Source organism: Argiope bruennichi, chromosome X2, assembly GCF_947563725.1.
Source record: "Argiope bruennichi chromosome X2, qqArgBrue1.1, whole genome shotgun sequence".
NCBI classification, from domain to species: Eukaryota; Metazoa; Arthropoda; class Arachnida; order Araneae; family Araneidae; genus Argiope; species Argiope bruennichi.
Genome location: NC_079163.1, coordinates 32,954,725 through 32,967,733, shown reverse-complemented (window position 1 = coordinate 32,967,733; position 13,009 = coordinate 32,954,725). Strand labels below are relative to the sequence as shown.

Genomic DNA, 13,009 nt, shown 5'->3' with positions numbered 1-13,009 from the left:
TACTGAAAAATTTGTCACAATTTTTGCGAACACAGATTGATAAATTTGTGGGATGCATATTTCCCTTGGCTTTAGAAAGAGTTTGAGTACAGTTAAGAAATATTTCTACGACAGGTTTTTAATGTTATATCTAATAAAATCTTTCAAGATCAAAGTTTTATGATTGAATGTTTTTGGACATATTTGCCCAACGACGCATTGATATCTGTTTCTGTCGAAAATCAGACTTGTAAGCATGCCTAATGCACATAAATTGTAGGTGGCAAGGGGGATTAAACATTCTGTTTTCGCTGTTATGTGTGACATGTAAATTTACGCAAAAGATGAATTTAGGAATGAGGGCCTTTGGTTTAAAACTAGAAAGGTCATCTTAGAGTATGCAATCTGCTGCTTTCTAATTTGAGAAAATATAATAATCCAACAATTAGGCGAGTGGTATTCGTATGTTTTGCATGATTCTGAGAAATTTTGTTTTTGATCATCCAAAAATAAGGCATAAAACCTCCTTGTCCGAAACCTGGAAAAGGAAAGTAGATTCCAGAAGTTCGGAGGATCAATTTTTTTTTTTTTTTTTTTTTTTGCTTGAATGCCCTTTTAAATCCACATTGTTGAGGGCAGGAGGTAATGAGGATGATAGAGAGAGATATCAGAATTTAATTTTTACAATAAGAGCATAATTCGTCTTAAATTTAAAAGGTTATTAAAAATGGCTTTAACTTGAAAAGAAAGATTTTTTTAAACATTCAAATAAATCTGGGAACGCATTTTAAGGTATGATTTTTTAGGTAGTTATACTTGCGGGTTACAGATATTGCCAGCGAGAAATGCCAACCTTTGAAACAACTAATTTTTTTTAAATGTTTTTTTTTCAGCAATAAAAATAGAGAGAAAAATGCTAAAATAAAAAGAAAAGAAATTTTCTAAATAAATTAAGTTTTATAAAATTGAATGAATGCAAAGAAATGTTTTCGACATTTAATACTTCAATTATTTTTCTTTTGTAGGGGATCCTCACCAGTTACCCTAATGGAAGAAGATCAACCTTCTACATCTACAGGGTAAATTCTGTTTGATTGCATGTTCATCTCTATTAAAAAACATTTACTTGCCGTATTTAATTTTTCTTATATCAGAATTTAATTTTTGCACTATACGTATGTTACTTTTTACATTAAGGCAATCTTAATACTTTTTCTGATGAGGAAATTTTTGAGAAAATTGAATTCAGTTTCGAAGAAACATTTATATAAACATTAAAATTAAGCAATGCGCTTTATATTTCCAGACTTTTGAAGCATTCTTTGTTCGCTGTTATGTCTGACATGTAAATTTACAAGAAGATGAATTTACGATTGTGTGCCTTAGGTTAAAAATTACAAAGGTCATTTTGGAATATGCAATCTTCTGTTTCCTAATTTTAGATAATATCATAATTAAACAACTAAGCTAATCGACATGCCAGTATTTGTATGTTTAATATAATTCTGAGTATTTTTGTTTTTGATTACCCTAAGATAAGGCACAAAAAATCCTTGTCGGAAAACTGGCAAACGAACGTAGATTCCTGAAGTTCGGAGGTGGAATGAAATTTTTTCTTGCCTGGATGCCATTGTTGAATCGACATTCTTGAGGGTTGGAAGTAATGAGGAAGGCAAAGAAGCGAAGTAAAAACAAATGATAAGAGATGACCCGTGAAAATATTGAAAAGATTAATTTCTTATCATAATTTTTAAAATAGTACTATTTCTAGAAAAAATAAATTTTTTTGGAAGTACAGAATATGCTAAATTTTGTTTTTATGACTTAGCCCAGTACTGTTTTCTTTCCGTGAAAGAAATGTTCCAGAAACGGACGAAAGAGAATATCTGGTTTTTCCAGCAGAAAGGTAAAAAATGTTTTTTAGCCAGTTTATCTTTAATAAAGAGAAGTCATCGCAAATAATAACAAATATCCCATGAAAATATTTAAAAGATTAATTTCTTGACATAATTTTAGAATTAGTACTATTTTCTTAAAAAATCAAATTTTTTAGAAAAAGAGCCTATGCTAAAGTTTGGTTTTAACACTTATCTCTGTATTTTTTTTTTTTTTTTTTTAGTAGAACAAATGTTGTAGCGACCGAATACTCGGATGATCAGGTTTCATCAGCAGAGAGGTAAAAATTGTTTTCTAGCATGTTATATCAATTTAGTAATAATGAGACATTTGTATTTAACATTTTCTTATGTCGAAGTTTAGTTTTTCATAAAATGTAAGTGGCTTCCCAATTTGAAGCAGTCGTAATCGAATTTTGAAATTAATTCTTTTCAGCTTTATACGTGCTCTAAAATAAATTTTGATAATTTCACTTAATTTTTTCATAAGAATTCTTAAGGGCTGTAATTCTCCATGTTATAATAGGAGAAGAAAATTTTTAATGGTACACTAATTAATTTTCAATTAAACATTTTATAAACTGAAAATTATGATTCGTTTGAGAGAGTATTTCTCAATGCATTAAAGATTTATTTAAAATTTTTATGCGTATATTTGTGTTTCCTAAGAAAAGAAAATTTGTTACTCCTAAAATTCCTAAAACAGTAATTCTCCATTGTAATTGAAGTCAACTGAAATAAAGTGAAAATGTACTTTTTATACAAAAAGTATTTTATAAAAAAATATAATTTGAATAAATAAAAATGAAAAGAGTAAAATGTACACAAAAAAAAATTAAATTAATTCTTCAATAATTGATATACAGTCGCAAAGCAACCTTTCCTTTCTTTAGTCTTAATGATTCTATTTCAAATGTGAATCTTCATTGAGATGTTTGTTCTGGCATCAGGTAATAAATCGTTTTGGACATTAATTCTTCGTAACTATAATATAGTTCAATAGTAACGTAATTCTGATTCAACATATTGTTTTCATCAATTGGTAATAAATTAGATGTTTAATATGATATATCATTTTAACCTTTCAAGAGGCCGTTTTTTCCTTATGATACTTTAAATATTTTTAGAATTGCGACTGGCTTAAGAAAATGTTTTATAAAATTATTCAATAAATTTAATTTTATAAATGAATTAATATGTTAAATTAATAACTTAAGTAACAAATAAAGACACACCATTTTGCAAGAAACAAGGAACAGAAGCATATAAGTTCCGATCTTGCTGAAAAATCTGTCAGAATTTTTGAGAACACAGATTGATAAATATGTGGGATGCATATTTCCCTTTGCCTTAGAAAGAGTCTGAGTACAGCTAAGAAATATTTCTATAAACACGTTTTTTAATTTATATCTAATTAAATCTTTCATGATCAAATTTTTATGACTGAATATTTTTGTACATATTTGCCCCACGACGCATTGATATCTTTTTCTGTCCAAGATCAGCCTTTAAGCATGCGTAATGCATACAAAAATTGTAGGTAGCTGGGGGGGGGGGATTCAAACATTCTGTTTTCACTGTTATGTGTAAGATGTAAATTTACTCAGAAGACGAATATAAAAATGAGGGCCTTTGGTTTCAATTTACAAAAGCTATCTTAGAATAGGCAATCTGCTGCTTTCTAATTTGAGATAATATAATAATCAAGGAACCAGGCTATTCGACGTGTCGGTATTCGTATGTTTAATATGATTCTGAGTATTTTTGTTTATGATCATCTAAAGAAAACGAGAAAACGCATAAAAAACCTTTTCTTGAGTTTGGGAAACGATCGTAGATTCCTGAATTTCGGTGGTTAAATGAGTTTTTTTTTTTTTTTTTTTGCTTGTATGGCATTGTTATATCCACATTCTTGTGGGTTGGATGTAATGAGGATGGCAAAGAAGTGAAGTAAATGCAAATGATAACAAATATCTCATGAAGATATTTAAAAGATTAATTTCTTCACATAATTTAAGAAATAGTACTATTTTCTTAAAAAAATAATTTTGTCAGAAATAGAGCCTATGATAAAGTTTGGTTTTATCTCTTATATCTGTATTTTCTTTATGTAGAACAAGTGACGATAAGTCAGAAGACAAGAGTTCATCAGCAGAGAGGTAAAAATTGTTTTCTAGCATGTTATGTCAACGTAGTAATAATGAGACATTTGTATTTAACATTTTCTTATGTCGAAGTTTATTTTTCATAAAATGTAAGTAGCTTCCTAATATGAAGAAGTCGTCATCGAATTTTGAAATTAATCCTTTTCATCTTCATACGTGCCCTAAATTAAAATCTGGTAATTTCAGTTAATTTCTGTACTAATATTTCTAACGGACAGCAATTCTCCATGTTATAATAGGAGAAGAAAATTTTTAATGGTACACTAATTAAATTTTAAAAACAATTTTTAATTTTTAATAAATCTGGGAAAGTATTTTAAGGTATGATTTTTTAGGTAGTTAAACTTGCTGGTTACAGATATTGCCAGCGAGAAATGCCAATCATTGAAACAACTAATTTTTTTTAATTTTATTTTTAAAAAAATGTCCTTTTTTTCAGGCATAAAAATAGAGATAAAAAGGCTAAAATAAAAAGAAAAGAAATTTTCTAAATAAATTAAGTTTTATAAAATTGAATGAATGCAAAGAAATGTTTTCGACATTTAATACTTCAATTATTTTTCTTTTGTAGGGGATCCTCACCAGTTACAGTAATGGAAGAAGATCAACCTTCTGCATCTACAGGGTAAAATCTGTTTGATAGCATGTTCATCTCTATTAAAAAAACATTTACTTGCTGCAATTACATTTTTCTTATATCAGAATTTATTTTTCGCACTATACGTATGTTACTTTTTACAGAAAGGCAATCTTATTACTTTTGATGATGAGGAAATTTTTGAGAAAATTGAATTCAGTTTCGAAGAAACATTTATATAAACATTAAAATAAAGCAATGCGCTTTATATTTCCTGACTTTTGAAACATTCTTTGTTCGCTGTTATGTCTGACATGTAAATTTACAAGAAGATGAATTTAAGATTGTGTGCCTTAGGTTAAAAATTACAAAGGTCATCTTGGAATATGCAATCTTCTGTTTCCTAATTTTAAACAATATCATAATTAAACAGCTAAGCTAATCGACGTGCCAGTATTTGTATGTTTAATATGATTCTGAGTATTTTTGTTTTTGATACCCTAAGAAAAGGCACAAAAAATCCTTGTCGGCAGACTGGCAAACGAACGTATATTCCTGAAGTTCGGAGGTAGAATGAAATTTTTTCTTGCCTGGATGCCATTGTTGAATCGACATTCTTGAGGGTTGGATGTAATGAGGAAGGCAAAGAAGCAAAGTAAAAACAAATGATAAGAGATGACCCGTGAAAATATTGAAAAGATTAATTTCTTATCATAATTTTTGAAATAGTACTATTTCTATAAAAATTAAATTTTTTTGGAAGTACAGAATATGCTAAATTTTGTTTTTATGACTTAACCGCGTACTGATTTCTTTCTGTGAAAGAAATGTTCCAGAAAAGGACGAAAGAGAATATCTGGTTTTTCCAGCAGAAAGGTAAAAAATATTTTCTAGCCAGTTTATCTTTAATAAAGAGAAGTAATCGCAAATAATAACAAATATCCCATGAAAATATTTAAAAGATTAATTTCTTGACATAATTTTAGAATTAGTACTATTTTCTTAAAAAATCAAATTTTTTAGAAAAAGAGCCTATGCTAAAGTTTGGTTTTAACACTTATCTCTGTATTTTTTTTTTTTTTTTTTTTAGTAGAACAAATGTTGTAGCGACCGAATACTCGGATGATCAGGTTTCATCAGCAGAGAGGTAAAAATTGTTTTCTAGCATGTTATATCAACGTAGTAATAATGAGACATTTGTATTTAACATTTTCTTATGTCGAAGTTTATTTTTTCATAAAATGTAAGTAGCTTCCTAATTTGAAGAAGTCGTCATCGAATTTTGAAATTAATCCTTTTCACCTTCATACGTGCCCTAAAATAAAATCTGGTAATTTCAGTTAATTTCTGTACTAATATTTCTTACGGACTGCAATTCTCAATGTTATAATAGGAGAAGAAAATTTTTAATGGTACACTAATTAAATTTTAAAAACAATTTTTAATTTTTAATAAATCTGGGAAAGTATTTTAAGGTATGATTTTTTAGGTAGTTATACTTGCGGGTTACAGATATTGCCAGCGAGAAATGCCAACCATTGAAACAACTAATTTTTTTTTTAAATGTCCTTTTTTTCAGGAATAAAAATAGAGATAAAAAGGCTAAAATAAAAAGAAAAGAAATTTTCAAAATAAATTAAGTTTTATAAAATTGAATGAATGCAAAGAAATGTTTTCGACATTTAATACTTCAATTATTTTTCTTTTGTAGGGGATCCTCACCAGTTACAGTAATGGAAGAAGATCAACCTTCTGCATCTACAGGGTAAAATCTGTTTGATAGCATGTTCATCTCTATTAAAAAAACATTTACTTGCTGCAATTACATTTTTCTTATATCAGAATTTATTTTTCGCACAATACGTATGTTACTTTTTACAGAAAGACAATCTTATTACTTTTGCTGATGAGGAAATTTTTGAGAAAATTGAATTCAGTTTCGAAGAAACATTTATATAAACATTAAAATTAAGCAATGCGCTTTATATTTCCAGACTTTTGAAACATTCTTTGTTCGCTGTTATGTCTGACATGTAAATTTACAAGAAGATGAATTTAAGATTGTGTGCCTTAGGTTAAAAATTGCAAAGGTCATCTTGGAATATGCAATCTTCTGTTTCCTAATTTTAGACAATATCATAATTAAACAACTAAGCTAATCGACGTGCCAGTATTTGTATGTTTAATATGATTCTGAGTATTTTTGTTTTTGATACCCTAAGAAAAGGCACAAAAAATCCTTGTCGGTAGACTGGCAAACGAACGTATATTCCTGAAGTTCGGAGGTAGAATGAAATTTTTTCTTGCATGGATGCCATTGTTGAATCGACATTCTTGAGGGTTGGAAGTAATGAGGAAGGCAAAGAAGCGAAGTAAAAACCAATTATAAGAGATGACCCGTGAAAATATTGAAAAGATTAATTTCTTATCATAATTTTTGAAATAGTACTATTTCTATAAAAATTAAATTTTTTTGGAAGTATAGAATATGCTAAATTTTGTTTTTATGATTTAACCGCGTACTGTTTTCTTTCCGTGAAAGAAATGTTCCAGAAAAGGACGAAAGAGAATATCTGGTTTTTCCAGCAGAAAGGTAAAAAATGTTTTCTAGCCAGTTTATATTTAATAAAGAGAAGTAATCGCAAATAATAACAAATATCCCATGAAAATATTTAAAAGATTAATTTCTTGACATAATTTTAGAATTAGTACTATTTTCATAAAAAATCAAATTTTTTAGAAAAAGAGCCTATGCTAAAGTTTTGTTTTAACACTTATCTCTGTATTTTTTTTTTTTTTTGGTAGAACAAATGTTGTAGCGACCGAATACTCCGATGATCAGGTTTCATCAGCAGAGAGGTAAAAATTGTTTTCTAGCATGTTATATCAATTTAGTAAAAATGAGACATTTGTATTTAACATTTTCTTATGTCGAAGTTTATTTTTTCATAAAATGTAAGTGGCTTCCTAATTTGAAGCAGTCGTAATCGAATTTTGAAATTAATTCTTTTCAGCTTTATACGTGCTCTAAAATAAATTTTGATAATTTCACTTAATTTTGTCATAAGAATTCTTAAGGGCTGTAATTCTCCATGTTATAATAGGAGAAGAAAATTTTTAATGGTACACTAATTAATTTTCAATTAAACATTTTATAAACTGAAAATTATGATTCGTTTGAGAGAGTATTTCTCAATGCATTAAAGATTTATTTAAAATTTTTATGCGTATATTTGTGTTTCCTAAGAAAAGAAAATTTGTTACTCCTAAAATTCCTAAAACAGTAATTGTCCATTGGAATTGAAGTCAACTGAAATAAAGTGAAAATGTACTTTTTATACAAAAAGTATTTTATAAAAAAATATAATTTGAATAAATAAAAATGAAAAGAGTAAAATGTACACAAAAAATAATTAAATTAATTCTTCAATAATTGATATATAGTCGCAAAGCAACCTTTCCTTTCTTTAGTCTTAATGATTCTATTTCAAATGTGAATCTTCATTGAGATGTTTGTTCTGGCATCAGGTAATAAATCGTCTTGGACATTAATGCTTCGTAACTATAATATAGTTCAATAGTAATGTAATTCTGATTCAACATATTAATTTCATCAATTGGTAATAAATTAGATGTTTAATATGATATATCATTTTAACCTTTCAAGAGGCCGTTTTTTCCTTATGATACTTTAAATATTTTTAGAATTGCGACTGGCTTAAGAAAATGTTTTATAAAAATCTTCAATAAATTTAATTTTATAAATGAATTAATTTGTTTAACTAATAACTAAGTAACAAATCAAGACACACCATTTTGCAAGAAACAAGGAACAGAAGCATATAAGTTCCGATCTTGCTGAAAAATCTGTCAGAATTTTTGAGAACACAGATTGATAAATTTGTGGGATGCATATTTCCCTTGGCCTTAGAAAGAGTCTGAGTACAGCTAAGCAATATTTCTATAAACAAGTTTTTTAATTTATATCTAATTAAATCTTTCATGATCAAATTTTTATGACTGAATATTTTTGTACATATTTGCAACACGACGCATTGATATGTTTTTCTGTCCAAGATCAGCCTTGTAAGCATGCGTAATGCATACAAAAATTGTAGTTAGCTGGGGGGGGGGGTTCAAACATTCTGTTTTCGCTGTTATGTGTAAGATGTAAATTTACTCAGAAGATGAATTTAAGAATGAGGGCCTTTGGTTTAAATTTACAAAGGCTATCTTGGAATATGCAATCTGCTGCTTTCTAATTTGAGATAATATAATAATCAAAGAACCAGGCTATTCGACGTGTCGGTATTCGTATGTTTAATATGATTCTGAGTATTTTTGTTTATGATCATCTAAAGAAAACGAGAAAACGCATAAAAAATCCTTTTCTTGAGTTTGGGAAACGATCGTAGATTCCTGAATTTCGGTGGTAAAATGAGTTTTTTTTTTTTTTTTTTTTTTTTTGCTTGGATGCCATTGTTATATCCACATTCTTGTGGGTTGGATGTAATGAGGATGGCAAAGAAGTGAAGTAAATGCAAATGATAACAAATATCTCATGAAAATATTTAAAAGATTAATTTCTTCACATAATTTAAGAAATAGTACTATTTTCTTAAAAAAATAATTTTGTCGGAAATAGAGCCTATGATAAAGTTTGGTTTTATCTCTTATATCTGTATTTTCTTTATGTAGAACAAGTGACGATAAGTCCGAAGACCAGGGGTCATCAGCAGAGAGGTAAAAATAGTTTTCTAGCCTGTTATATCAACGTAGTAATAATGAGACATTTGTATTTAACATTTTCTTATGTCGAAGTTTATTTTTTCATAAAATGTAAGTAGCTTCCTAATTTGAAGAAGTCGTCATCGAATTTTGAAATTAATCCTTTTCACCTTCATACGTGCCCTAAAATAAAATCTGGTAATTTCAGTTAATTTCTGTACTAATATTTCTTACGGACTGCAATTCTCAATGTTATAATAGGAGAAGAAAATTTTTAATGGTACACTAATTAAATTTTAAAAACAATTTTTAATTTTTAATAAATCTGGGAAAGTATTTTAAGGTATGATTTTTTAGGTAGTTATACTTGCGGGTTACAGATATTGCCAGCGAGAAATGCCAACCATTGAAACAACTAATTTTTTTTTTATTTTTAAAAAATGTCCTTTTTTTCCAGGCATAAAAATAGAGATAAAAAGGCTAAAATAAAAAGAAAAGAAATTTTCAAAATAAATTAAGTTTTATAAAATTGAATGAATGCAAAGAAATGTTTTCGACATTTAATACTTCAATTATTTTTCTTTTGTAGGGGATCCTCACCAGTTACAGTAATGGAAGAAGATCAACCTTCTGCATCTACAGGGTAAAATCTGTTTGATAGCATGTTCATCTCTATTAAAAAAACATTTACTTGCTGCAATTACATTTTTCTTATATCAGAATTTAATTTTCGCACAATACGTATGTTACTTTTTACAGAAAGACAATCTTATTACTTTTGCTGATGAGGAAATTTTTGAGAAAATTGAATTCAGTTTCGAAGAAACATTTATATAAACATTAAAATTAAGCAATGCGCTTTATATTTCCAGACTTTTGAAACATTCTTTGTTCGCTGTTATGTCTGACATGTAAATTTACAAGAAGATGAATTTAAGATTGTGTGCCTTAGGTTAAAAATTGCAAAGGTCATCTTGGAATATGCAATCTTCTGTTTCCTAATTTTAGACAATATCATAATTAAACAACTAAGCTAATCGACGTGCCAGTATTTGTATGTTTAATATGATTCTGAGTATTTTTGTTTTTGATACCCTAAGAAAAGGCACAAAAAATCCTTGTCGGTAGACTGGCAAACGAACGTATATTCCTGAAGTTCGGAGGTAGAATGAAATTTTTTCTTGCCTGGATGCCATTGTTGAATCGACATTCTTGAGGGTTGGAAGTAATGAGGAAGGCAAAGAAGCGAAGTAAAAACAAATTATAAGAGATGACCCGGGAAAATATTGAAAAGATTAATTTCTTATCATAATTTTTGAAATAGTACTATTTCTATAAAAATTAAATTTTTTTGGAAGTATAGAATATGCTAAATTTTGTTTTTATGACTTAACCGCGTACTGTTTTCTTTCCGTGAAAGAAATGTTCCAGAAAAGGACGAAAGAGAATATCTGGTTTTTCCAGCAGAAAGGTAAAAAATGTTTTCTAGCCAGTTTATATTTAATAAAGAGAAGTAATCGCAAATAATAACAAATATCCCATGAAAATATTTAAAAGATTAATTTCTTGACATAATTTTAGAATTAGTACTATTTTCTTAAAAAATCAAATTTTTTGGAAAAAGAGCCTATGCTAAAGTTTGGTTTTAACACTTATCTCTGTATTTTTTTTTTTTTTTTTTTTTTTTTTTAGTAGAACAAATGTTGTAGCGACCGAATACTCGGATGATCAGGTTTCATCAGCAGAGAGGTAAAAATTGTTTTGTAGCATGTTATATCAATTTAGTAATAATGAGACATTTGCATTTAACATTTTCTTATTTCGAAGTTTATTTTTTCATAAAATGTAAGTGGCTTCCTAATTTGAAGCAGTCGTAATCGAATTTTGAAATTAATTCTTTTCAGCTTTATACGTGCTCTAAAATAAATTTTGATAATTTCACTTAATTTTGTCATAAGAATTCTTAAGGGCTGTAATTCTCCATGTTATAATAGGAGAAGAAAATTTTTAATGGTACACTAATTAATTTTCAATTAAGCATTTTATAAACTGAAAATTATGATTCGTTTGAGAGAGTATTTCTCAATGCATTAAAGATTTATTTAAAATTTTTATGCGTATATTTGTCTTTCCTAAGAAAAGAAAATTAATTACTCCTAAAATTCCTGAAACAGTAATTGTCCATTATAATTGAAGTCAGCTGAAATAAAGTGAAAATTTTCTTTTTATACAAAAAGTATTTTACAAAAAAATATAATTTGAATAAATAAAAATGAAAAGAGTAACATGTACACAAAAAAAAATTAAATTAATTCTTCAATAATTGATATATAGTCGCAAAGCAACCTTTCCTTTCTTTAGTCTTAATGATTCTATTTCAAATATGAATCTTCATTGAGATGTTTGTTCTGGCATCAGGTAATAAATCGTTTTGGACATTAATGCTTCGTAACTATAATATAGTTCAATAGTAACGTAATTCTGATTCAACGTATTGTTTTCATCAATTGGTAATAAATTAGATGTTTAATATGATATATCATTTTAACCTTTCAAAAGGCCTTTTTTTCTTGTCATGATACTTTCAATATTTTTAGGATTGCGACTGGCTTAAGAAAATATTTTATAAAATTATTCAATAAATTTAATTTTATAAATGAATTAATATGTTAAATTATAACTTAAGTAACATATAAAGACACACCATTTTGTACTAAACAAGGAACAGAAGCATATAAGTTCCGATCTTGCTAAAAAATTTGTCAGAATTTTTGCGAACACAGATTGATAAATTTGTGGGATGCATATTTCCCTTGGCCTTAGAAAGAGTCTGAATACAGCTAAGAAATATTTCTATGAACAAGTTTTTAAATTTATATCTAATTAAATCTTTCAAGATCAAATTTTTATGACTGAATATTTTTGTACATATTTGCCCCACGACGCATTGATATCTTTTTCTGTCGAAGATCAGCCTTGTAAGCATGCCTAATGCATACAAAATTTGTAGGTAGCTGGGGGGAATTCAAACATTCTGTTTTCGCTGTTATGTGTAAGATGTAAATTTACTCAGAAGATGAATTTAAGAATGAGGGCCTTTGGTTTAAATTTACAAAGGCTATCTTGGAATATGCAATCTGCTGCTTTCTAATTTGAGACAATATAATAATCAAAGAACCAGGGTATTCGACGTGTCGGTAATCGTATGTTTAATAAGATTCCGAGTATTTTTTTTTTTTTTATCATCTAAAGAAAACGCATAAAAAATATTTTTCTTGGGAAACGATCGTAGATTCCTAAATATCGGTGGTAGAATAAAAGTTTTTTTTTTTTTTTTTTGTTTTGTTGTTGCTTGGATGGCATTGTTATGTCGACATTCTTGTGGGTTGGATGTAATGAGGATGGCAAAGAAGTGAAGTAAATGCAAATGATAACAGATATCTCATGAAGATATTTAAAAGATTAATTTCTTCACATAATTTAAGAAATAGTACTATTTTCTTAAAAAAAGAATTTTGTCGGAAATAGAGCCTATGATAAAGTTTGGTTTTATCTCTTATATCTGTATTTTCTTTATGTAGAACAAGTAACGAAGACTCAGAAGGCAAGGGTTCTTCAGCAGAGAGGTAAAAATAGTTTTCTAGCATGTTATATCAACGTAGTAA

The 13,009-nt window shown here is 27.8% G+C and overlaps 1 protein-coding gene across 15 annotated transcripts in view; it reads left to right on the top strand.

Moving 5' to 3' along the window:
• LOC129960843 (uncharacterized) overlaps positions 1–13,009 on the top strand; it is an 83,001-nt gene that overhangs the window by 50,935 nt on the left and 19,057 nt on the right. For 3 of the 15 annotated variants that reach the window (XM_056074522.1, XM_056074523.1, XM_056074517.1), the window contains 12 exons: positions 1,005–1,058; positions 1,808–1,885; positions 2,099–2,155; positions 3,989–4,033; positions 4,611–4,664; positions 5,707–5,763; positions 6,328–6,381; positions 7,419–7,475; positions 9,315–9,359; positions 9,934–9,987; positions 11,037–11,093; positions 12,926–12,970. In XM_056074522.1, the coding sequence (XP_055930497.1) occupies positions 1,005–1,058; positions 1,808–1,885; positions 2,099–2,155; positions 3,989–4,033; positions 4,611–4,664; positions 5,707–5,763; positions 6,328–6,381; positions 7,419–7,475; positions 9,315–9,359; positions 9,934–9,987; positions 11,037–11,093; positions 12,926–12,970 (657 nt within the window). The remainder of the gene's footprint in view (positions 1–1,004; positions 1,059–1,807; positions 1,886–2,098; positions 2,156–3,988; positions 4,034–4,610; positions 4,665–5,706; positions 5,764–6,327; positions 6,382–7,418; positions 7,476–9,314; positions 9,360–9,933; positions 9,988–11,036; positions 11,094–12,925; positions 12,971–13,009) is intronic. The other 12 variants (XM_056074521.1, XM_056074519.1, XM_056074518.1 and 9 more) reach the window with 12 other exon arrangements.